This window comes from Myxine glutinosa, chromosome 11 (genome assembly GCF_964187855.1).
Source record: "Myxine glutinosa chromosome 11, kmMyxGlut1.1, whole genome shotgun sequence".
Classification (NCBI taxonomy): Eukaryota; Metazoa; Chordata; class Myxini; order Myxiniformes; family Myxinidae; genus Myxine; species Myxine glutinosa.
In genome coordinates, this window is record NC_136271.1 from 34,073,637 (window position 1) to 34,097,239 (window position 23,603).

The following is a 23,603-nucleotide window of genomic DNA, read 5'->3' on the forward strand; positions in this document are numbered from 1 at the left end:
CCACTGCTCCCCTCCCCCAAGGTGTCCCCCAAGGTTCAGTTCTTGGCCCCCTCCTCTTCATCCTTTACCTGTCCCCCCTCGGTCACTTAATCCGCCGTCATGGTCTCCAATTCCACTGCTTCGCCGATGACATCCAGCTTTTCATCTCCACCAAGTCCATCTCCACCGCCACCCACTCTATCCTGACAAACTGCATCACTGAAATAAAATCCTGGCTTCAAATCAACTTCCTCAAACTTAACTATGATAAATCTGAAATAATCATCATTGGCCCAAAAACGCTCATAAAATCCACCCATAACTTTGCCCTCAACATCGACGGTATCCCAGTATTCACCTCCTCTCACATCTGGGATCTTGGCATCATCTTTGACCAAACCCTCTCCTTCGACAAATACACTAAACAGATCACAAAGACATCCTTCTTTCACCTGAAAAACATTGCCCGTCTCCGTCCATCCCTCTCCTCCATGGCTGCAGAAACCTTCATCCACGCCTTCATCACCTCCCGTCTGGACTACTGCAATAGCCTCCTCTATGGTTCACCCTCAACAATCACCAATAAACTCCAATACATTCAGAACTCCGCTGCCCATCTACTCACCCATTCCCGGACCCGTGACCACATCACCCCCGTCCTTTACAAGCTTCACTGGCTCCCCATCTCCCAGAGAATCCAGTACAAAATCCTCCTCTTGACATACAAAGCCCTCCATAACCTGGCCCCATCCTACCTGGCTGACCTCCTCTCCAGACACACTCCCACCCGCAACCTCCGCTCTGCTGGTACCAACCTCCTGACCCCCCCCCCCCCCCACCCAAATTCAGATCCTGGGTGGACAGGGCCTTCTCCATCGCTGCTCCCACCCTCTGGAACTCACTACCTCACACCATCAGAGACTCCTCCTCACTCACCACATTCAAAACATCACTCAAGACCCACCTGTTCAACACTGCATTCAACATTTAACCCACAGCATCTAACTCCTGACTATCTCCTCTCCTTCTCCCTCCTTTGTGCTTTGAATATTTCCCTATTGATTCTTCTTTTTTTGCAATTGTTTTTATGTTTTGCTATGCATTATGTTTTGCACTCTGTCAAAGCGTCTTTGGGCTTCCTGAAAAGCGCTATATAAAATAAATGCATTATTATTATTATTATACGTACGGACGGACAACCTGAAAAAATAATGCCTCTGGCAACCTTCGGTGGCAGAAGCATTAAAAAAAAGATAAAAACAGTGGATACTCGCTTCTAATAAAGAAATACTCTCCAATTGTTATGGATCCGGGGGACGGCACTCCCGTTAGCAAGGGGGGGTTAACCCCATTGTCCTGTTAAGCTAGCCGTCTCCGCCGGTCCTGGAGCTATCACGTCACTTCCGGTCAGCGCTGAATAGGGTAGTAGGCCAATTATTCCTATGACCTAATTACCAGCACCTTCCAGTAATGCTTCCGTCACATTTGGCTCGGCGGCCGTAGGGTCTAAAAAATCTACGGCCACTAGCAATTATAGGGCGGCCGCAGTATTTCCACGGTCACACAATGTAGCAGTCACATATGTTTTTATTTTTCGGGTAGCCGCACGGGGTATTTAGAAATTGTGGAGACCGAAAACGTGGGGGTGCCGTACGGTATTTGATTTGATGTCGCACGGTGTACCTTAGGGCGTCCCTGCGGCGGCCATAGAATTTTCAAGGCAGACGCAAGGTAGCCTCAAGGTGCCCGCAAGGTGACCGCAGGGGGGCCCTAGGGCGAACGTGCGGCCAGACGGACGGTAACGAGTGGGTATATATACCAGTTCTTTTTCATATGTATACAGCACTTACAGTTGTCATGGCTACGGCTTGTCGAATTGCTACGGCCACCCTAGAAATGAAAAAAGTTATAACTCCGCGCTATAATTCCACGGCGACCCCTACGGCTTGTAAAAGATAGCCATACGCCCTAGGGCCACCCTGAGGCCACCTCAGAAACTCTGCGGCCGCCGCACGTTTCTGTCAATTTAGGGGGGGTACGGCCGCCGTATCCTAGCCGTAGAGCAAATGTGACTTATGCTTAAGCGAGGAAATGAGCCCCACCCGAGCCGCGGATAAGATGGAAGATTGCCGAGCGGTTTAGCAATCCGCAGCTCGAGCCATTAACAAAGGACTAACCCGACTCCGAGCGTTTGGCCAAATCATGCCACAGGTATTCAATCAGGGAAAAGACTAAAGCGATCGGGGGAGAATGAAACCAAAGTAAAGGAATACCAGATATTTACTAATTATGTACACCAAAACCAAAGAAGAAACGAAAGTAATATACAGAATTGTCTTTATAGACTATATCTAGACTATATACATATAGACATATATATATATATATATAGACTACATATATATATATAGTCTATATATATATAGACTTTATACAGAATAGACTATATACAGAATATATTGCCAAATTCTAAGATAATAAACTACCTAGTTTTTCAACGGAGCACATCGTACTAGAATTCACCAAATGTCTGTCCGTCTGTTCGTTCGAAGGTACCGCAAAAACGGCTCAACCGATCGCAACAAAATTTTGGGTGGCTAATCCTAGGACCCCCTGGAGTAAAATAGGCTATATTGTTTTTCCAATTTTTCCAAGTTTTCCAGTTTTTCCAAACACGATGGAATAATATTTACCGATATGAACAGTGATGTGGCTTTTATTGAAATTCTACAAATATTGTTTCGATTTTGATGAGAATTACAAACCTGCAGCAAATCCGGAAGTGGACAGATTACGCAATGCGCGGGTTTGATAATATCCCAATACAACCATCATTCAATCGTAATGTTTAATCGTTAAACGTTAATCGTGTTAATCGGTTTGTTAAAGTATCAATTGACGATTGGAATTGAGTGAATGCAATTACGATTTTGAATTCGTAATTGTATTCACCCAACCGTACGGAACTTTACATCAGGATTTAAATATTTGTTTATGTGACGAATGTTGTTAAAAGTTTATTTTTTATATTAATCTTATTTAATTTGTGATTGGAGTTATGCTGTTTGGAATGAAAAAAGAGATATCGAGTTCAAGTGAATGACGGAATGCCGTGATGGTTTTTACTTTCTAAACGTGACATTCGTGGATCGCCATATGCAGATTCGCCATTGACTGCGTATGGAACAAACGTACCCGTTTGTTTGCGAACGGGTACGTTTTTCATGGAAGTCCTTCACGAACTTGCTGTCCATGTCTGACGTGTGACTGAAAGTGCTACAGCAATGTCGAATTTATTGGTTTTATGCTTTAGCATTCGCCGTTTCTGCATTGTCGGTTTACTTCTGGCCTCCCACCCGTGCTTAGCACGGGTACCTCACTAGTCTTACTATAATTCACCAAATGTCCATCCGTCTGAAGGTACCGCAAAAACGGCTGAACCGATTGCAACAATATTTTGGATGGGTAATCCTTGGGCCCCCTTGGAGTAAAATAGGCCATATTGTTTTTCCAATTTTTCCAAGTTTTCCCATTTTCCAGTTTTTCCAAACATGATGGAATAATATTTACCGATATGAACAGTGATGTGGCTTTTGTTGAAATTCTACATACCAGGAGAGAGTAGATCGACTCCTGAGAACTTTTTTTTTTTTTTTTTGTATACAAGATCGAGGCTCGTGAAAGAGCGAACATTAATCACACAGAAAGACAAACAGACACACAAAACAAATAACATCGGGAGCGGTAGACAAGATGGGGAGAGAGGGGGAAGGACACAAACACAACATTTGAGAGCAGGGACCGAGAGACATGGAGACATCGAGAGAACTGTGGGAGGGAGAGGGCTTTGGGGGGTAGGCATGGGAAGGGGGGGGGTGGGAGAGGTATAAAACATATGGACACTGCCAAGACTTCCAGGAAAGAAGTTGGAATTTCAAACAAGGTGGATCTGGGGTGAATTAGTGGGGGTAGAAAAGATCAAGGTTTTGGATGGGGGAAGATAAGAGCTGGTGGTGAACAGCTGTTTTGAAGACCTGGAGGGAGGAGTGTGATTGAAGTGAGTGTGGGAGTTTGTTCCAGAGGCGGGAGAAAAGAGGAATGAAAGAGTGAAGGTGAGCAGAGAGCCGAGATTTCGGCAGTTTAACCATCAGAGGGTGGCTGGCAGATCTTGTGCGACCTGTAGGAATATTTGGGGGACAGAGCACAGAGAGATCTGGGGGAGCAAGGCCGGAGAGGAGTCGGTAGAAGACAGAAAGACCACCTACCTGCCTGCGGTGAGTGAGTGAAAGGCCCTCAGAGATAGCTTCATCGCGGGAGATTCCAATGATTCTGAAAGCTTTGGATTCAACAGCGTGAAGCCGAGCCAAGTGTGAGGCAGGAGCACCAGCCCATAGGGGAGAACAGTATTCCATTGAGCTGCGGATGAAAGCCTTGTATGTGGTGAGGAGCTCAGGTGTGCCTAGGAAGGACTTCGCACGACGGAGGATGCCCAGTCGGCGACTGGCTTTGGAGGCCAGCTTGGAAATGTGGTTTTCCCAAGAAAGATCATGGCAGATGGTGAGACCCAAAAGCTTGAGCGACAGAACTTCTTGGAGAGGATTGTTGAGAAAGTAGATGGGAGGGTTGTCCAGTCGATCTTTTCGGAGAGACATAGTAAGAGTGTGAGATTTGTCAGGATTGAAAGACATGTTCCACATGTTTGACCAGTCTGTGATTTTGTCCAGGTCTTCAGAGAGTGAGGAGGCTGCAGACTGCCGATCTGAGGGAAGAGGAATGGAGCGGCAGAGAGTGGAGTCATCAGCAAAGAGATACAGAGGATTTTCCAGAGAGTCGGAGAGATCATTGATAAAGACCAGAAAAAGCACAGGGCCCAGCACACTGCCTTGGGGAACTCCAGCCTGAACGGGAAGGGGAGATGAGAGAAATCCATTCAGGGCCACACGTTGACTACGACCAGAGAGGAAGTCCGCAAGCCATGCATGGAGATTTCCATGGATACCATAGGAGGAGAGTTTGGTGAGCAGAGCTGGGTGCCAGACCGTATCGAAGGCACGTGATATGTCAAGGGAGACAGCTCTGATTTCCTGTTTGGCATTGAGGACCTCCATCCATTGTTGAGACAGCAGAAGCAGCATGTCCAGAGTAGAGTGACCTGGTCTGAAACTAAATTGATGATCAGAGATCAAGCCATTGGAGAAGAGGAAAGATTTCATATCCGAAGCAATGATGGATTCCATGACTTTGCTGATAATTGGGAGCAGGCTGATTGGTCTGTAGTTGCAAGGATCTGTTTTTGCACCTTTTTTGTGTAAAGCGGTAATGTTTGCTGATTTCCAGGATGCTGGCAGATGACCTTGAGCAAAAGATAGGGTGAAAAGAACAGAGAGAGGGTGAGATAGAGCGGCAGAGCAGGATTTTAGGACCCGTGGGCTGATGCCATCTGGTCCAGTTGCAGAATCAGAGTCGAGGTTTGACAAAAACTCCTCCACCTTGTCAGGAGAGAAGGTCGCAGAGTCCAGGAGCAGTTTGGTTCGACTGGGAAAGGTGGGAACAGAGAGAGATGGGTTTGGGACTAAGGATTTTGAGGCAAACACAGAGTTGAGGCATTCGGCTTTGTCACGTGCGATGTCAACTGTGTGGCCATTTGAGGTAAGGGAGGGGATGGAGGGGGAACAAACACCAGAAACGGATTTGACCAGATGCCACCAGGATTTGGAGGAAGGAGACAGGTTTGAGAGTTCATTCTTGAGTGAGGAGAGATAGTGCTTCCTGGCACTCCTGAGGGTAGACACACACTTGTTCCGAGCTTGGTGGAAGGAACTGAGATTTCCTTCAGTTGGATTAGCCTTCCAAGAGGCAAAGGCAAGTTGTTTCAGGGCAACTGCCTCACCACAAGATTCAGTGTACCATGGACGGGAGGAAGGGTAAGACAACTGAAGGCGAGATGGGATAAATCTGTGCATGAGAGAGATCAGTTTGCTTTGGAAGAATTCCCAGGAAGAATTGATGTCAGAGGCAGTGGAGATGGGAGACCAATCCAGACGATTGATGGCTGCTTGAAGACCGTCCCAGTCGGCCTGAGTGAAATGCCAGACTCGTCGACGCTGAGGAGGCTCTCTGAGAATGGCCAGAGAGATGTCCACTTTGACAAGCACATGATCAAATAGGAGGTGAGGAGGTGAGGTGAGGTGGAAAGGTCGAGACTCTTCCTATATAAACGTGCGGCTCCAAAGTAACACGGCAGCGTGTGCAAAGCGACTGAGAAACAGCTGAGAGAAACAAACAGAGAAACAGAAACAGCTGAGAAACAGCGGCCGCTTCCGTGTTACTGATTCGGCACGCACTCTTCACACATAAACGTGCGACTGAGAAAGATGTGTAGCGACCACTTCCGTTTTGCAGAATTCAATCTTTTTTCAAAATGGGCATCATGTACTGTTTAGATTTTGATGATTTGCATGTGATATGATTCAACGGATGTTTATATGAATCGTTTAAAATAAAAAAAGCCTTCAATTTCTGAAATTTTGCCTTTTCATTTGGGCCTCCCAATTGAAGCTCCGCCCATAGGGCGGGTACCGTTGCTAGTTTGAATATTTCACAAATTGATGGAAAGAAGATATCATTATTCTTAAGTTATTTTTCATAATTTTCCATTATGAGGTTGACAATCAATACCCAGTAAGTAAAGTGGTATACCTTAAGGATAACGCTCACATATACATGGATACAACAAAGTCATGCGGGAAATCGGACACTGATCACATATACACGGATACGAAAATAAAGGGCATCACGAGTGCGGAAATAGGTTTTTCCTGCACAATTAAGCAAGATGGCACAAGTTATGTCAAATATTAAATGTTCTCTGCTGGACAATGAGTTTCCGATTATAACAATGAGTGTACAGTATGTAAAGAAATACAGAAAAAGAAAAAATCGAAAGGAAGGAACTTTATTGTTAAGATATGGAGTTTGGGATAGTAAGATAAGACATTTTGATTTCAGAAAGGTAATGAGAGGAACGTTAGGTGTTCTAAGTTGGGAGAACCTAACATATGGGCAGTCTGCATCAGCGAAATTAACAAACATCAAGGAGCAAATGTGTAGGATGCAGAAAATTCCGGTGAGGTGGAAAGGTCGAGACAGAAAGAAAGCAGGACGGATGAGCTGGGAGGAAAGCAGTGTTATTAAGGATAAGCAGAAGACATTCATTAATTCATTAAGAACAAAATGACAGCACTTGAGTCCAACTCACATCAGTATAGAAGTTAACAGAGGGTCGTGAAGAAAATAACTCGGCAATAAGAGCACAGACAGAGCTGGGGAGGCTAGGCCGAAGGGGAGTCTGTAGAACACAGAAAGATTGCCTACTTGCCTGTGGTGAGAGAGTGAAAGGTGGGACATACCAATGATTCTGAAAGCTTTGGTTTCTACAGCGTGAAGCCGAGCTTGGTGTGAGGCAGGAGCACCAGCCCAGAAGGGAGAGCAGTATTCCATCAAGCTGGGGATGAAAGCTTTGTATGTGGTGAGGAGCTCAGGTGTGCCAAAGAAGGACTTTGCACGACGGAGGATGACCAGTCGGCAACTGGCTTTGGAGGCCAGCTTGTAAATGCGGTTTTCCCAGGAAAGATCATGGCAGATTGTGAGACCCAAGAGCTTGAGTGACAGAACTTCTTGGAGAGGATTGTTGGGAAAGTAGAAGGGAGGGTTGTCCAGATTATCTTTTTGGAGAAACATAGTGAGAGTGTGAGATTTGTCAGGATTGAAAGACATTTTCCACTTGTTTGAACAGTTTATGATTTTATACAGGTCTGCAGAAAGTGAAGAAGCTGCTACCTGCTAATTTAAGGGTTGAGATATGGAGCGGCAGATGGTGGATTCATCAGCAAAAAGATAGAGTGGATTTTCCAGAGAGTTGGAGAAATCATTAATGAAGACCAGAAAAAGCACAGGGCCCAGAACACTGCCTTGGGGAACTCCAGCCTGAACAGGAAGGGGAGATGAGAGAATTTCATTTAGAGCCACACGTTGACGACGACAGGAGAGGAAGTCTGCGAGTCATGTGTGGAGATCTCCATGGATACCATAAGAGGAGAGTTTGGTGAGCAGGGCAGGGTGCCAGACCATATCAAAGGCACGAGACCCTTTAGACCTTTTAAAACCCTTTAGACCCCTTATACTCCTGAAGACCTTTACACCCTTTAAGATCCTTATAGAGCCCTATAAACCCTACTAAGAAAATAAAAAGCATACAGAGAACTTTGGACTGAGTGAAGGTAATGTCCAGGCTCCTCATAGCATAAAGATGTATGATATTTGGCATCCCCAAGTGATTGCAAGGAGATGGGATAGCCGGCCTAACATTACCTTTTATTGCTAGCACATTCGATGATTCAGTGAACAAATCAGAACCGTATGTAATGATACTTTTAGTTGACTATTTTGCCAACGTCGACTCTCAGGTTAACCATTTGTTGTTGTTGTTTCGTTTGCAGCTGTGGCTGCTGGTTGCATCATTTTTCTGGAGGCGCGTTTGGGCCGCTGATGCAGTGCCCCAATTACCAGTGAGCTGGTACTTAATTTGCCGACCTCTGAAGGATGACAGGCTGAGTAATACCCCCTGGTGTTAATTCAACGATCGACCGGGATTCATACTCAGGATCCTAGGATCCCAAGCCGGCACCCTAACCACTAAGCTAACACCAGGCTTAGGCTAACTACTAAATACGTATATACAATAATATATGAATTTGTTTTCCTTACCTGCAGTAAGCAGTGCCAGAGAAACAGCAATGGAGAGATACATTTTTCTTTTGTTTGCTCCTACCTGCATGCAGCAAACAGAAGTGAAACAAGTAAAGATACATTCAAAGTACACCGCGCCCATGCCAAATAATTAAATATCCTACAGCGTGGTATTGCCGGGACGCCTCCGGCGCCCGGCAATACCGCAGTGCAGCTCATAGAGGCTGCATTGGGAGGGAGAGGTGTACACTGATTGATTGATTAATTGTATAATTAAAATCAATAAAAGATTATCACAAAATATTTTCTCAATCAATTGGCTAATAACATAACTAAACCACTAGTGCTTCATCCGAAGATGTATCTTTTAGAAATTTAATTAAATAAGTCATTAATAAAAAATTAAATAATTAATTGATTAATCAATAAATAATTAATCAATTAATCAATAAATAATTAATCGATTAAATGATTAATCAATAAATCAAAAATATCCTTGATAGCCACATCACTTGGTCACTGTCATGTCCAAATATTAGCTTCCCAGCTCAAAAGGTGCCTGAGATATTGGCCAAATGAGAAAGAAAATAAATAAATGATTAATAATGAAAATAAATAAATAATAATCCTTAAAAAATTAAATTATTAATCAATTCGGTCAGAGAACACATAAACCACCTCCATTTCATCAGAATCTGTAAATGAAAAATAAAATTTTTTTTAGTCATTAATCGAATAATTAAATAATGAATCGATTAATTGATTAATTGATTAATTAATAAATCAAAAATAGCCTTTGCAGCCAAATCACCTGGTCATTGGCATGTCCAAATATCAGCTTCCTAACTCAAAAGGTGCCTGAGTTAATGGTCAGAAGAGAAAGTAAATTTGATTAATTAAATAAGTACTTAATTAATCGCTAATAATTAAATAACTCCTCAATTAATTGATTAATCAAAAAACAAAAAATTCTGTTTTTGACAAAGGACTTGCTCACTATTGTGCCGAAATTTCAGCTTCCTAGCTCAAAGGATGGCTGAGATATCGCCCGGACAAACAAACAAACAAACAAGAAAGAAAGAAAACAAACAACCAGAGAGAAAACTGAGTACTTCCTTTCAGCGTGCGTCACTGCCGAGCCCCCTTCGGTGCCCGGCAGTGACGATTTGCAATGCCTGGAGATGGCATAGGAAAGGAGCGGTGTACAACAAACAAACAAACAAACAAACAACCAGAGTGAAAACTGAGTACTCCCTTTCAGCGTGCGTCACTGCCGAGCCCCCTTCGGTGCCCGGCAGTGACGATTTGCAATGCCTGGAGATGGCATAGGAAAGGAGCGGTGTACAACAAACAAACAAACAAACAACCAGAGTGAAAACTGAGTACTCCCTTTCAGCGTGCGTCACTGCCGAGCCCCCTTCGGTGCCCGGCAGTGACGATTTGCAATGCCTGGAGATGGCATAGGAAAGGAGCGGTGTACAACAAACAAACAAACAAACCAGAGTGAAAACTGAGTACTCCCTTTCAGCGTGCGTCACTGCCGAGCCCCCTTCGGTGCCTGGCAATGACGATTTGCAATGCCTGGAGATGGCATAGGAAATGTGCGGTGTACAACAGAGTGAAAACTGAGTACTCCCTTTCAGCGTGCGTCACTGCCGAGCCCCCTTCGGTGCCCAGCAATGACGATTTGCAATGCCTGGAGATGGCATAGGAAAGGTGCGGTGTACAACAGAGTGAAAACTGAGTTCTCCCTTTCAGCGTGCGTCACTGCCGAGCCCCCGTCGGTGCCCGGTAATGACGATTTCCAATGCCTGGAGATGGCATAGGAAAGGTGCGGTGTACAAGAAACAACCAGAGTGAAAACTGAGTACTCCCTTTCAGCGTGCGTCACTGCCGAGCCCCCTTCGGTGCCCGGCAATGACGATTTGCAATGCCTCGAGATGGCATAGGAAAGGAGCGGTGTACAATATTGAAGATATGAGAGTAAGGATATAAAGGATGTGCAGAGAGGGTTGAAATGAAAAGGGATGTGGGAGATTTCAGAAACAACAACCATCTTAAGCTTGTCTTACATGTGTTTCTGTCTAGAGGCTTCAATAAAAGCATATATCAAACCGAGAACGACACTCGGTACAGAGAATAACTGCGCCAGGCTGAACAGTTTAAGTTTTGTATCCAACTGATGGGCCGGATACGAATCCGGATCTTCATCAAAATTGAATTGATTCTTCCTCGTCATACACCCAATTTGTCCACCAAGTTTAGCCCGAATCCGTCCATAACCTTTTGACATATCGTTTCGAGCCCGATCAGTCAATGGTGAAAAATCATTTTAAAATTATTTGATCCGAATCCGGATTAAACTTTTCACCAAAATTGAATCAATTCTTCCTGTCACAAACCCAAGCTGTCCACCATTTTTTTGTCCAAATTGAGATATCCTGTTCACAGACAGACAGACAGACAGACTGACAGGGGTGAAAACATAACCTTTGGTGATGGAGGTAACCAAATACAGACTTTTGTCTATAATCTGTATGTATGGCACCAATACTTGATTGGTACTTTGAACAAATGCCTCAATTGAATAACCCATCACGTCATCAGTGCAGACATTAGGCTGGAAAGAAGAAAGAAAGACAGAAAGAAACGTCACTAAATTTTTCCCTCAACCCACACAACCAATTTATGTTCGAAAAATGGACACGCTAATTAGATGTTGGATGAGATAATGCTGCATTGAACAGAGGAGCTATTTCATCTCATCACAAGAGCTGCCACTGTCCAAAGGAGTGGTTTATTTTTAGCAGTCTGTGTGGAGATTTCAGACTATAACTAGAAGGGCACTCAGTAGAGAGCAAACCTCCACCTGGTTGGCCAAATCACTCAATGGGGAAGAATCACTTTAAAATTCTACTAGCCGGATCCGGATCTTCACCAAAATTGACGCTATTCTTCCTCGTCACACACACAACCTGTCCAACAAGTTTTGTCCAAATCCATCCATAAATTTTTAAAGATATCCTGCTATGTATCGTTTTTGGCCCTATCTCCCAATGGTGAAGAATCACTTAAAAAATTAAATAATGCTCATATCCGAATTCATAATCAGATGTTCACCAAAATCAAATCGATTCTTCCTTGTCACACACCCAACCAGTCCACCAAGTTTCGTCAAAATCCATCCACAAGTTTTTGAGACATTCTGCTATGTATCGTTTTTGGCCCTATCTCCCAATGGTGAAGAATCACTTAAAAAATTAAATAATGCTCATATCCGAATCCATATTCAGATCTTCCCCAAAATCAAATCGATTCTTCCTTGTCACACACACAACCTGTCCAACAAGTTTCGTCCAAATCAATCCATAAATTTTTAAAGATATCCTGCTATGTATCGTTTTTGGCCCTATCTCCCAATGGTGAAGAATCACTTAAAAAATTAAATAATGCTCATATCCGAATTCATAATCAGATGTTCACCAAAATCAAATCGATTCTTCCTTGTCACACACCCAACCAGTCCACCAAGTTTCGTCAAAATCCATCCACAAGTTTTTGAGACATTCTGCTATGTATCGTTTTTGGCCCTATCTCCCAATGGTGAAGAATCACTTAAAAAATTCAATAATTATCATATCCGAATCCATATTCAGATCTTCACCAAAATCAAATCGATTCTTCCTTGTCAGACATCCAACCGGTCCACCAAGTTTCGTCCAAATCCATCCACAAGTTTTTAAGATATCCTGCTATGTATCGTTTTTGTCACGATCTACCAATGGTGAAGAATCACTTAAAAAATTAAATAATTATCATATCCGAATCCATATTCAGATCTTCACCAAAATCAAATCGATTCTTCCTTGTCACACACACAACCTGTCCACCAAGTTTCGTCCAAATCCATCTACAAGTTTTTGAGACATTCTGCTATGTATCGTTTTTGGCCCAATCTCCCAATGGTGAAGAATCACTTTTAAAATTCTACTAGCCGGATCCGAATCTTCACCAAAATTGACTCTATTCTTCCTTGTCACACACACAACCTGTCCAACAAGTTTCGTCCGAATCCATCCATAATTTTTTAAGATATCCTGCTATATATCGTTTTTGGCCCTATCTCCCAATGGTGAAGAATCACTTTAAAAATTAAATAATGCTCATATCCGAATCCATATTCAGATCTTCACCAAAATCTAATCGATTCTTCCTCGTCAGACACACAACCTGTCCCTCAAGTTTCGTCCAAATCCATCCATAATTTTTTGAGATATCCTGCTATGTATCGTTTTTGGCCCTATCTCCCAATGGTGAAGAATCACTTTAAAATTAAATAATGCTCATATCCGAATCCATATTCAGATCTTCCCCAAAATTGAATCGATTCTTCCTTGTCACACACACAACCTGTCCAACAAGTTTCGTCCAAATCCATCCACAAGTTTTTAAGATATCCTGCTATGTATCGTTTTTGGCACGATCTACCAATGGTGAAGAATCACTTTAAAAATTAAATAATGCTCATATCTGAATTCATAATCAGATCTTCACCAAAATCTAATCGATTCTTCCTTGTCAGACATCCAACCGGTCCACCAAGTTTCGTCCAAATCCATCCACAAGTTTTTGAGATATCCTGCTGTGTATCGTTTTTAGCACAATCTACCAATGGTGAAGAATCACTTTAAAAATTAAATAATTATCATATCCGAATCCATATTCAGATCTTCACCAAAATCAAATCGATTCTTCCTTGTCACACACACAACCAGTCCACCAAGTTTCGTCAAAATCCATCCACAAGTTTTTAAGATATCCTGCTATGTATCGTTTTTGGCACGATCTACCAATGGTGAAGAATCACTTTAAAAATTAAATAATTATCATATCGGAATCCATATTCAGATGTTCACCAAAATCAAATCGATTCTTCCTCGTCACACACACAACCTGTCCACCAAGTTTCGTCCAAATCCATCCACATGTTTTTGAGATATCCTGCTATGTATCGTTTTTGGCCCTATCTCCCACTGGTGAAGAATCACTTTAAAAATTCTACTAGCCGGATCCGAATCCGGATCTTCACCAAAATCTAATCATTTCGTCCTTGTCACATACTCTACATCTCTGCCAAATTTAATCCGAATCCGTCCACAACTTTTTGAGATATTTTATTCACAGACAAACGGACGGACAAACAGACAGGGGTGAAAACATAACCTCCATCCACCTTCGGTGGCGGAGGCAACAATGGACCCAAGAAAACTACCAAATACTTTGACCATTCCCTGCACAGGTTGGAGAACTGTCAAAAGATTTGGTAGTTTTCTAATTAGCCTCGTCCGTTGCAGAACAGACAGGCGAATTGGTCCTTGTCCATCCCATGGGAAACGGTTTAGGCTTATTAGTGGAGCCTTTTGAAGGGAAGTTTATGACTAATTGAGCAAAAATGTTTATTTGCTGTTAAAAAGCCCTTATACTGTATTTGGAAAAGAGCAAGGAATAAGTTGGTCAGAGGAGTGGGTGGATGGGCGTTGACCAAAAAAATAGAATTTGTCGAGTTGTAAATGACCAGTTACAAAGTTACACTTGCTGTCTTGAAAGGGTAAAATTGACAAGTTAAAATATAAAGATAAACTAGAACGCCACTCAGTGGAGCGCATACTCCCGCCGTGGGTTTAGTTGGAATAATACGTTTTGTTTAACATCCCCTCTCCCCAAAACAATAAATGAAAAATAAAGTAGGCCCTAACTGTCAGACAATTTATTTTGATATATCTCAGAATTGGAGGAGAAAAACATCATTTAAGAATAAGAATAAAAGCTTTAATGCAGTTAAAACAGAAAAAATCTTCCCAAAAAAATTTCCAAAAAAAATTCCTGGATCCGGAATAATATCCTGAGCTTCACCAAAAACTAATCAATTCTTCCTTATCCCAAGGGCAATCATCCCACCAACTTTCATCCAAATCCGTTCAGAACGTTTCCAGATATCTTGTTCACAAACACACGAACATACGAACACACACACACACACACACACACACACGGACGGACACGATCGAATGCGTTACTCCCTGGCGGGAGTAATAAACCTGAAAATCGCCTGAAAATCGCAGAGCCAGAACCAGAATTCTTTATTTGGTCTGGGAAGCCCATGCAAGGTTTCTTCTTCTTCAGCCCATCACAACCCTGGGTGAATATGCGATCTTTTAAAAAAAATTTGGAATTTTGCCAAATCTGTTTTATTCGTTTGTTAATATACCTCAGCCATTGACAAATCTGGAACTAAGTCTTTATAAGTTCATCAAATACTGACACCGCGAATGACATTCGCTGAGCTAAATGTTGATATCTCTTCTGTTCTGAGGTAAAAAAAAAAAACAGTTTTAAAGCATTACACGTATCAAACGATACATTTTATGAAACGGGGAAACCTAATACACACTTTGGTGGTTTTAAAATGACAGATTATATCTTTATTAGAAAAGAAAAAAAAGGACATTGAAGACGACGCTGCTAAAAAAAATACACCGCTCTAACGCATAACCACGAGTTTAAACTACATTTACAACAAATATGAAAACTATTTTCATATCACAATGTTAAATATAGAATGTATAGAAGATAATGTTAAAAAAAAAGAGCCCTATCTTCCAATGGTAAAAAATTCCTGGATCGGGAATAATATCCTGAGCTTCACCAAAAACTAATCAATTCTTCCTTATCCCAAGGACAATCATCCCACCAACTTTCATCCAAATCCGTTCAGAACGTTTCCAGATATCTTGTTCACAAACACACGAACACACACACACACACACACACACACACACGATCGAATGCATTACTCCCTGGCGGGAGTAAAAGGCAAAAGTGGCTTCAGCACTCAAGGAAGCAAAGCAACGAAATGGTCGATAAGAATTTGTGGCTTGGCGAGCGATAGGAAGCGCATGAAGGTTATGTTTTCACTCCTGTCTGTCTGTCTGTCTGAGAGCACATCTCAAAATGACGGACTCGGAAGACGAAACTTGGATAACACGTTGAGTGTGTGACAAGACCGAAATGACAAGATTTTGGTGAAGATCCGGATCTGGATACGAGAATTTTTAAACGATTCGGGGAGAGAGAGAAAGAGAAAGAGAAAGAGAAAGAGAAAGAGAAAGAAACTTAGCCATCACTCTGACCATCAACATCCCCGCCCCAACACCAAGGCATTATCGCACAATCAACTTCCGTAAGCTAAACGCTCTTTCACCTACCTCATTCTCATCCACCCTCTCTGAAAAAATGTCCACTTCTCCCTTCATTGACCTCCACACCCCTTCCGACCTCACTGACTACTACAACCACACTCTCTCCTCCTGCCTTGACCAGCTTGCGCCTGTAAAAACCAAAACAGTTTCTTTCACCCATTCTGCTCCCTGGTTTACCCCTGAACTCCACCTGATGAAAACTCGTGCTCGCCAACTTGAAAGACTCCGCAATAAAACGGGTCTCACAGTTCACTCCCAAGCCTACAAGGACCACATACAACACTACAAAGATGCCCTCTCCCGCGCCCGCTCTGCCTACTACTCTCAAATTATCCACTCTGGCTCCGGAAACCCAAAAGCACTCTTCTCGACAATAAACAAACTCCTCCGCCCCCTGAACACCACCACCCAGTCATTCACAGTAGACAACTGCATCTCCTTCCTCTCTTTCTTCCAACGCAAAATTGACAACATCTACAACAGCTTGACCACCGCCGCACCCGCTCCCCCTCCAACCACCTGCCCCCCCTTGTCCTGCCATCCCCTGTCTCGGTTCTCCCCAATCTCTCCTACTGACCTCTCTGAACTCCTCATAGGAATGAAAACTGCCACCTGCACTCTTGACCCCATCCCCTCCAGCTTTGTCAAAGCCTCCCTCCCTGCTCTCTCTCCACTTATCATTGCAACAATAAACTCCTCCCTGTCTACAGGCATCGTCCCACCTTCCCTCAAAATTGCTGCTGTTACCCCCATTCTAAAAAAACCTGGTCTAAACCCTGACACCCTAAACAACTTCAGACCCATCTCCAACCTACCCTTTCTGTCAAAAGTTTTGGAACGCGCTGTAGCCACTCAACTCAAACATCATCTCTCTGCCAATAACTTGTATGAAACATTCCAATCCGGATTCCGCTCCAACCACAGTACTGAAACTGCTCTCCTCAAAATCACCAACGACCTTCTCCTCTCCTCTGACGCTGGCAACCTCAACATTCTCGTCCTCCTCGACCTCAGCGCTGCCTTTGACACCATCGATCACACTATCCTCCTCACCCGACTTGAATCCACCTTTAACGTCACCGGCACTGCCCTCTCTTGGATTAAATCATACCTCTCTGACAGATGCCAGTTCATCTCCATCAATAACTGCAAATCCCCCACTGCTCCCCTCCCCCAAGGTGTCCCCCAAGGTTCAGTTCTTGGCCCCCTCCTCTTCATCCTTTACCTGTCCCCGCTCGGTCACTTAATCCGCCGTCATGGTCTCCAATTCCACTGCTTCGCCGATGACATCCAGCTTTTCATCTCCACCAAGTCCGTCTCCACCGACACCCACTCTATCCTGACAAACTGCATCACTGAAATAAAATCCTGGCTTCAAATCAACTTCCTCAAGCTTAACTGTGATAAATCTGAAATAATCATCATTGGCCCAAAAACGCTCACAAAATCCACCCATAACTTTGCCCTCAACATCGACGGTATCCCAGTATCCACCTCCCCTCACATCCGGAATCTTGGCGTCATCTTTGACCAAACCCTTTCCTTCGACAAATACACTAAACAGATCACAAAGTCAGCCTTCTTTCACCTGAAAAACATTGCCCGTCTCCGCTCATCCCTCTCCTCCACGGCTGCAGAAACCCTCATCCACGCCTTCATCACCTCCCGTCTGGACTACTGCAATAGCCTCCTCTATGGTTCACCCTAAAAAATCACCAATAAACTCCAATACATTCAGAACTCCGCTGCCCGTCTACTCACTCATTCCCGGACCCGTGACCACATCACCCCCGTCCTTTACAAGCTTCACTGGCTCCCCATCCCCCAGAGAATCCAGTACAAAATCCTCCTCTTGACATACAAAGCCCTCCATAACCTGGCCCCATCCTACCTGGCTGACCTCCTCTCCAGACACACTCCCACCCGCAACCTCCGCTCTGCTGGTACCAACCTCCTGACCCCCTCCATCCGGACCAAATTCAGATCCTGGGGGGACAGGGCCTTCTCCATCGCTGCTCCCACCCTCTGGAACTCACTACCTCACACCATCAGAGACTCCTCCTCACTCACCACATTCAAAACATCACTAAAGACCCACCTGTTCAACGCTGCATTCAACATTCAACCCACAGCATTTAACCCCTGACTATCTCTTCTCCTTCTCCCTCCTTTTGCTTTAAATTTTTCCCTATTGATTCTTGTCTTGTCTTTTTGATTCTTGTCTTATATATATGCCGTATATCGCTGCTGTTTGTTTTCTTGATTCTTGTCTTTTTGCAATTGTTGTTTTCATGTATTGTTATGCATTATGTTTTCCACTCTGTCAAAGCGCCTTTGGGCTTCTGGAAAAGCGCTATACAAAATAAATGAATTATTATTATTATTATAAAGAGAAAGAGAAAGAGAAAGAGAAAGAGAAAGAGAAAGAGAAAGAGAAAGAGAAAGAGAGAAAGAGAGAAAGAGAAAGAGAAAGAGAGAGAGAGAGAGAGAGAGAGAGAGAGAGAGAGAGAGAGAGAGAGAGAGAGAGAGAGAGAGAGAGAGAGAGAGAGAGAGAAATGAGGCAAAAACGAGATGTAGCACGATATCCCAAAAAAGTTATGGATACACTGATCGATACTAATGTCTGTGTCTTCCATGCGATTTAACTGCAAGTCTAAGATGTACCAAAAGAAAAATGTAGTTGAAGAGTTTTTAAAAGATGAGATCATCACAAAATGGAAAACTACAACAACGACGCAACCAACTGGAAATTTTGAGAAAAGGCTCAGAGAGTATTTGCCAAAGGAAGGGAGAGGCAGGACGTTTTCCAAGCTTTAAGCTACCCCTTTAGGGAGGGGCAGAATGGAAGAAGGGACGCAATTAGAAGGTTAGTCATGGAAAGAACCCCCAATCCCTCCTCCTTCCAGATTTTCAGATTTTCCTTCTGTATTTATATACTGTCCACATTCCATCCCACAACCAGTTTGTCCGGTTCTCTATCTATTTTGTCATTCAGCTCCAATGTTAGTGCTTCTTTGCCCTTCACCCTTCCGCCCCCACCCCACACCGTTCCATTTGTCCTTTGCGTCCTGATCCATTCGGTGTTCCGGCTCTTCCACGAGCCTGGACTGTGTATCCAAAAAAACCACAAAGGATGGAAAAGGCAGATACAGTGGAGAGAAAAATGGGAGGAGAGTACAGGGAGAGGTTTAATGGAGGGATACGTTGTGGTGTTGGAAGGTGGGATTTGGCTGGGGAAGGAAGATGTTTGGAAAAATTAATATATAAATAATAAATAGCCTGGAAATGGACAAAAGTGGATAATAAATAGGCCAAAACAGATGTAGGGAAGGAGAGACATACGGAGGAGGTGGTATGGAGGAGGGCGGGGGGGATAGGGCGGAGTGGGGATAGGGTGGAGGGGGGATATAGTGGAGTGGGGATAGGGTGCAGTGGGGTTAGGGAGGAGTGGGGATAGAGTGGACTGGGAATAGGGCACAGTGGGGATAGGGAGGAGGGGGGATAGAGTGGAGTGGGGATAGGGAGGAGGGGGGATAGAGTGGGGTGGGGATAGGGCGCAGTGGGGATAGGGAGGAGGGGGGATAGAGTGGAGTGGGGATAGGGTGGAGGGGGGATATAGTGGAGTGGGAATAGGGAGGAGGGGGGCTAGAGTGGAGTGGGGTTTGGGCGGAGTGGGGATAGGGAGGAGGGGGATAGGGAGGAGGAGGATAGAGTGGAGGAGGATAGAGTGGAGTGGGGATAGGGAGGAGGGGGGTAGGGCGCAGTGGGGATAGGGAGGAGGGGGGCTAGAGTGGAGTGGGGTTTGGGCGGAGTGGGGATAGGGAGGAGGGGGGATAGAGTGGAGTGGGGATAGGGTGGAGGGGGGATATAGTGGGGTGGGGATAGGGCGCAGTGGGGATAGGGAGGAGGGGGGATAGTGTGGAGTGGGGTTAGGGAGGAATGGGGATAGAGTGGAGTGGGAATAGGGAGGAGGGGGGCTAGAGTGGAGTGGGGTTTGGGCGGAGTGGGGATAGGGAGGAGGGGGATAGGGAGGAGGAGGATAGAGTGGAGTGGGGATAGGGAGGAGGGGGGTAGGGCGCAGTGGGGATAGGGAGGAGGGGGGCTAGAGTGGAGTGGGGTTTGGGCGGAGTGGGCATAGGGAGGAGGGGGATAGGGAGGAGGAGGATAGAGTGGAGTGGGGATAGGGAGGAGGGGGGTAGGGCGGAGTGGGGGATAGGGTGGAGGGGGATAGGGAGGAGTAGGGATAGAGTGGAGTGGGGATAGGGAGAATAGGGGGGATAGGTATAGGGAGGAGGGGGATAGGGAGGAGGGGGGATGGAGTGGGGATAGGGAGGAGGAGGGATAGGGAGGAGGGGGATAGGGAGGAGAAGGATAGAGTGGAGTGGGGATAGGGAGGAGGGGGGTAGGGCGCAGTGGGGATAGGGAGGAGGGGGGCTAGAGTGGAGTTGGGTTTGGGCGGAGTGGGGATAGGGAGGAGGGGGATAGGGAGGAGGAGGATAGAGTGGAGTGGGGATAGGGAGGAGGAGGGTAGGGCGGAGTGGGGATAGGGCGGCGTAGGCATAGGGAGGAGGAGGATAGGGAGGAGTGGGGGATAGGGTGGAGGGGGATAGGGAGAATAGGGGGGATAGGTATAGGGAGGAGGGGGATAGGGAGGAGGGGGGATGGAGTGGAGTGGAGTGGGGATAGGGAGGAGGAGGGATAGGGAGGAGGGGGATAGGGAGGAGGGCGGATGGAGTGGAGTGGAGATAGGGAGAAGGGGGGATAGGGTGGCGTAGGCATAGGGAGGAGGGGCATATTGAGGAGAAGGGATAGAGTGTAGTGGGGATAGGGAGGAGGGGGGATAGAGTGGAGTGGGGATAGGGAGGAGTAGGGATAGGGCGGAGGAGGGATAGGGAGGAGTGGGGATAGGGAGGATTTGGGATAGGGAGGAGTGGGGATAGGGAGGAGTGGGGATAGGGTGGAGGGGGATAGTGATGAGAGGAGGAATTGGGCGGAGTGGGGATAGGGCGGAGTGGGGATAGGGAGGGAGAGATCGGGTGGAGGGGGGATAAGGAGAATGGGGATAGGGTGGAAGGGGATAGGGAGAAGTTGGGATAGGGAGAAGTTGGGATAGGGAGGAGTGGGAATACAACTGAGTGGGGAGAGGGCGGAGGGGGGATAGGGATGAGGGAGTGGGGTAAGAATAGAGAATGTAAAGTTGCAACGCATTTGCGAATATTTATTACATTTACAAAATAGCAATCTTTTTGACATTCGTTCACCTCTTCATACGCCCAACACATATCATTTCCATCTGTTTATTTATGGCTTTCCACTCCCTGTCCCTTCCCTGCCAATTCCTTCTCTACTCATTCACCTCGATCTTATTTGTTCTCTTTTTCTCATTTTTAAATTCTTCATTTTAACCGACTGCAAAAAAAAAAGGCATATAAGGAATTTCGGAGAAAAAGGGGAAGGCAGTGAGACAGTGGCGCCCTTGTTCATAAATCATCAGGTCGGCTGTCGGACAGATCAGATTCCTCAACATATGGAGTGCAGACGAAATGGACTATTCGACAGATCCGCCGAAGAATGAGTTACGTGGTTGGAAATTCAACAATAAACAGAAATGTAAAGCACTGCGGCATCCAAAACAAAGGTCAACCTTCACAGAATCACCATAATAATCAACCACGTTATCCAATAGTCAATTCATCCTTATCTTAGTCTTAAATGCAATCACGAAACTTTAACAAAGGGTAAATCACGTCTCACCAAGAAAACGGTTCTCTGTTCCAATGAGTTAGATTTCTGCCAATTCACTCACACAGGCTCAGCTCGCAATGGGCGGGCACTTGGCGTCGAGACCCGTTATTCCTCACGCCCATTGGCTGCTCGTCCGCATTGGGAAGGGCGGGAGGCGTGTCTTGGTCCCTCCAGGAATGTCTCCAAAGCCCCTTCGTCATATAAATCATATTCATATGTGAGCTGCATTCTCCTTCATCAAGAGGCAATTAGAGGCAATGTGAATCGATGTGTTTTGTAGGGAAACCTGTCTGATACAATCAACCACAGGGATCATTATTCTTTCGAATACAGAGAGAGTGGCAAAACTGTACGCTTTTGATTTATCAGTTCGTTTATTTTAAAATTATCATGACATGTTTAGCTTTAAAAGAAAATCTTCCTGAACACTTACTTTTCTTATTGCAAATGCAAGAAAACACATTTCATGAACATAAGGTGAGTGAAAGTGCAAATTTACACTTCTTTTCAAAAATGATTTTTTTTTCAAAAATGCTGATTTCTTTTCAAAAATGGCGAATTTTTATTGAAAAAGGGAGATTTTTTTCAAAAATGCTGTTTTAAAAAAAAAAAGGCAAATTTTTATTTAAAATGGTGATTTTTTTGAATGGTGAATTTTCTTTCAAAAATGCTGATAATTTTTTTCAAAAATGCTGATAATTTTTTTCAAAAATGCTGAATTTTTTCAACAATTGTGATTTTTTTTCAACAATGGTGAATTTTTTTTTTCAACAATGGTGAATTTTTTTTTTTTTTATCAAAAAAGGTGTTTTTTAAAAAATCTGATTACTTTCTTCAAAAAATGTTAATTTTTATTGAAAATGGTGATTTTTTAAAATGGTGAAATCTTTTGAAAAATGGATTTTTTTTCAAAAATGCAGAATTTTTTCAAAAATTGTGATTTTTTTTCAACAATGGTGAATGTTTTTTTTTTTTAATCAAAAGAGGTTAATTTTTTCAAAAATGCTGACTTTTCTTCAAAAATGTGAATTTTTATTCAAAATGGTGATTTTTTTTAAATGGTGAATTTTTAAAAGAAAATGCTGAATTTTTTCAAAAATTGTGATTCTTTTTTCAACAATGGTGAATTTTTTTTATCAAAAAAGGTGAATTTTTTCAAAAATGCTGATTATTTCCTTCAAAAATGTGAATTTTTAAAATAAAAAATGGTGATTGTTTTTCAAAAATGGTGAATTTTTTTCAAAAATGGTGAATATTTATCAAAAATGGTGTATTTTTAAAAAGTGGTAATTTTGGAATTTTTTGAACACCAAAAGTGGTGAAAAACAGCTGCCAAAGTGTGTGATGCCTTCATTCATTATTCTATTTTTGAACACCCCCACCGCCCTATCCCCACTCCACTCTATCCCCCTTCAAAGATGACGTCACCCTTCATTATTCATCATTCTACAGCTACAGGCTGTAGAACACTGTCATCGTTTCGTTGCTGTAGCAATAGGAGCATCACTGATAGCCTCAGTCTTAGACTTGCAAACTTCTGGTACCAAAAACCTACATTTGTCACGTTTCCCCTCAACATCGGCTTTGACAAGACCGCATCAAGATTTGACCGCATCAACAAGACAAGATTTGAGAACCGCATCAAGGTTGCACAAGTGTTCAGCATCAGTGACCAGTGATCAAAACATCATCTTGAAAAAAATAGAACATTGGGGAATGGCCATAAAAGTTTTTTCGCAGATTCTCCATGTTATGTTGAAATATGGCAGCGGCCGTTTTGATGTCGAAAGGACAGCAATTATACACAAACAACTCCTTGTGAGTGTTAGAACACGTATACTTATTGGAGCCCTGATCCAGTACCATTTGCGT

At 43.9% G+C, this 23,603-nt stretch overlaps 1 protein-coding gene across 1 annotated transcript in view; it reads right to left on the reverse strand.

Moving 5' to 3' along the window:
• Positions 1-21,880, reverse strand: part of LOC144894251 (uncharacterized) — a 35,157-nt gene extending 13,277 nt beyond the window's left edge. The window contains exons 1-2 of the mRNA XM_078786522.1: positions 21,741-21,880; positions 8,746-8,809 (exon numbers count right to left, since the gene is read on the reverse strand). Coding sequence (XP_078642648.1) covers positions 8,746-8,788 — 43 coding nt within the window. The 5' untranslated portion in view covers positions 8,789-8,809; positions 21,741-21,880. The remainder of the gene's footprint in view (positions 1-8,745; positions 8,810-21,740) is intronic.
• Positions 21,881-23,603: the final 1,723 nt, after the last annotated feature.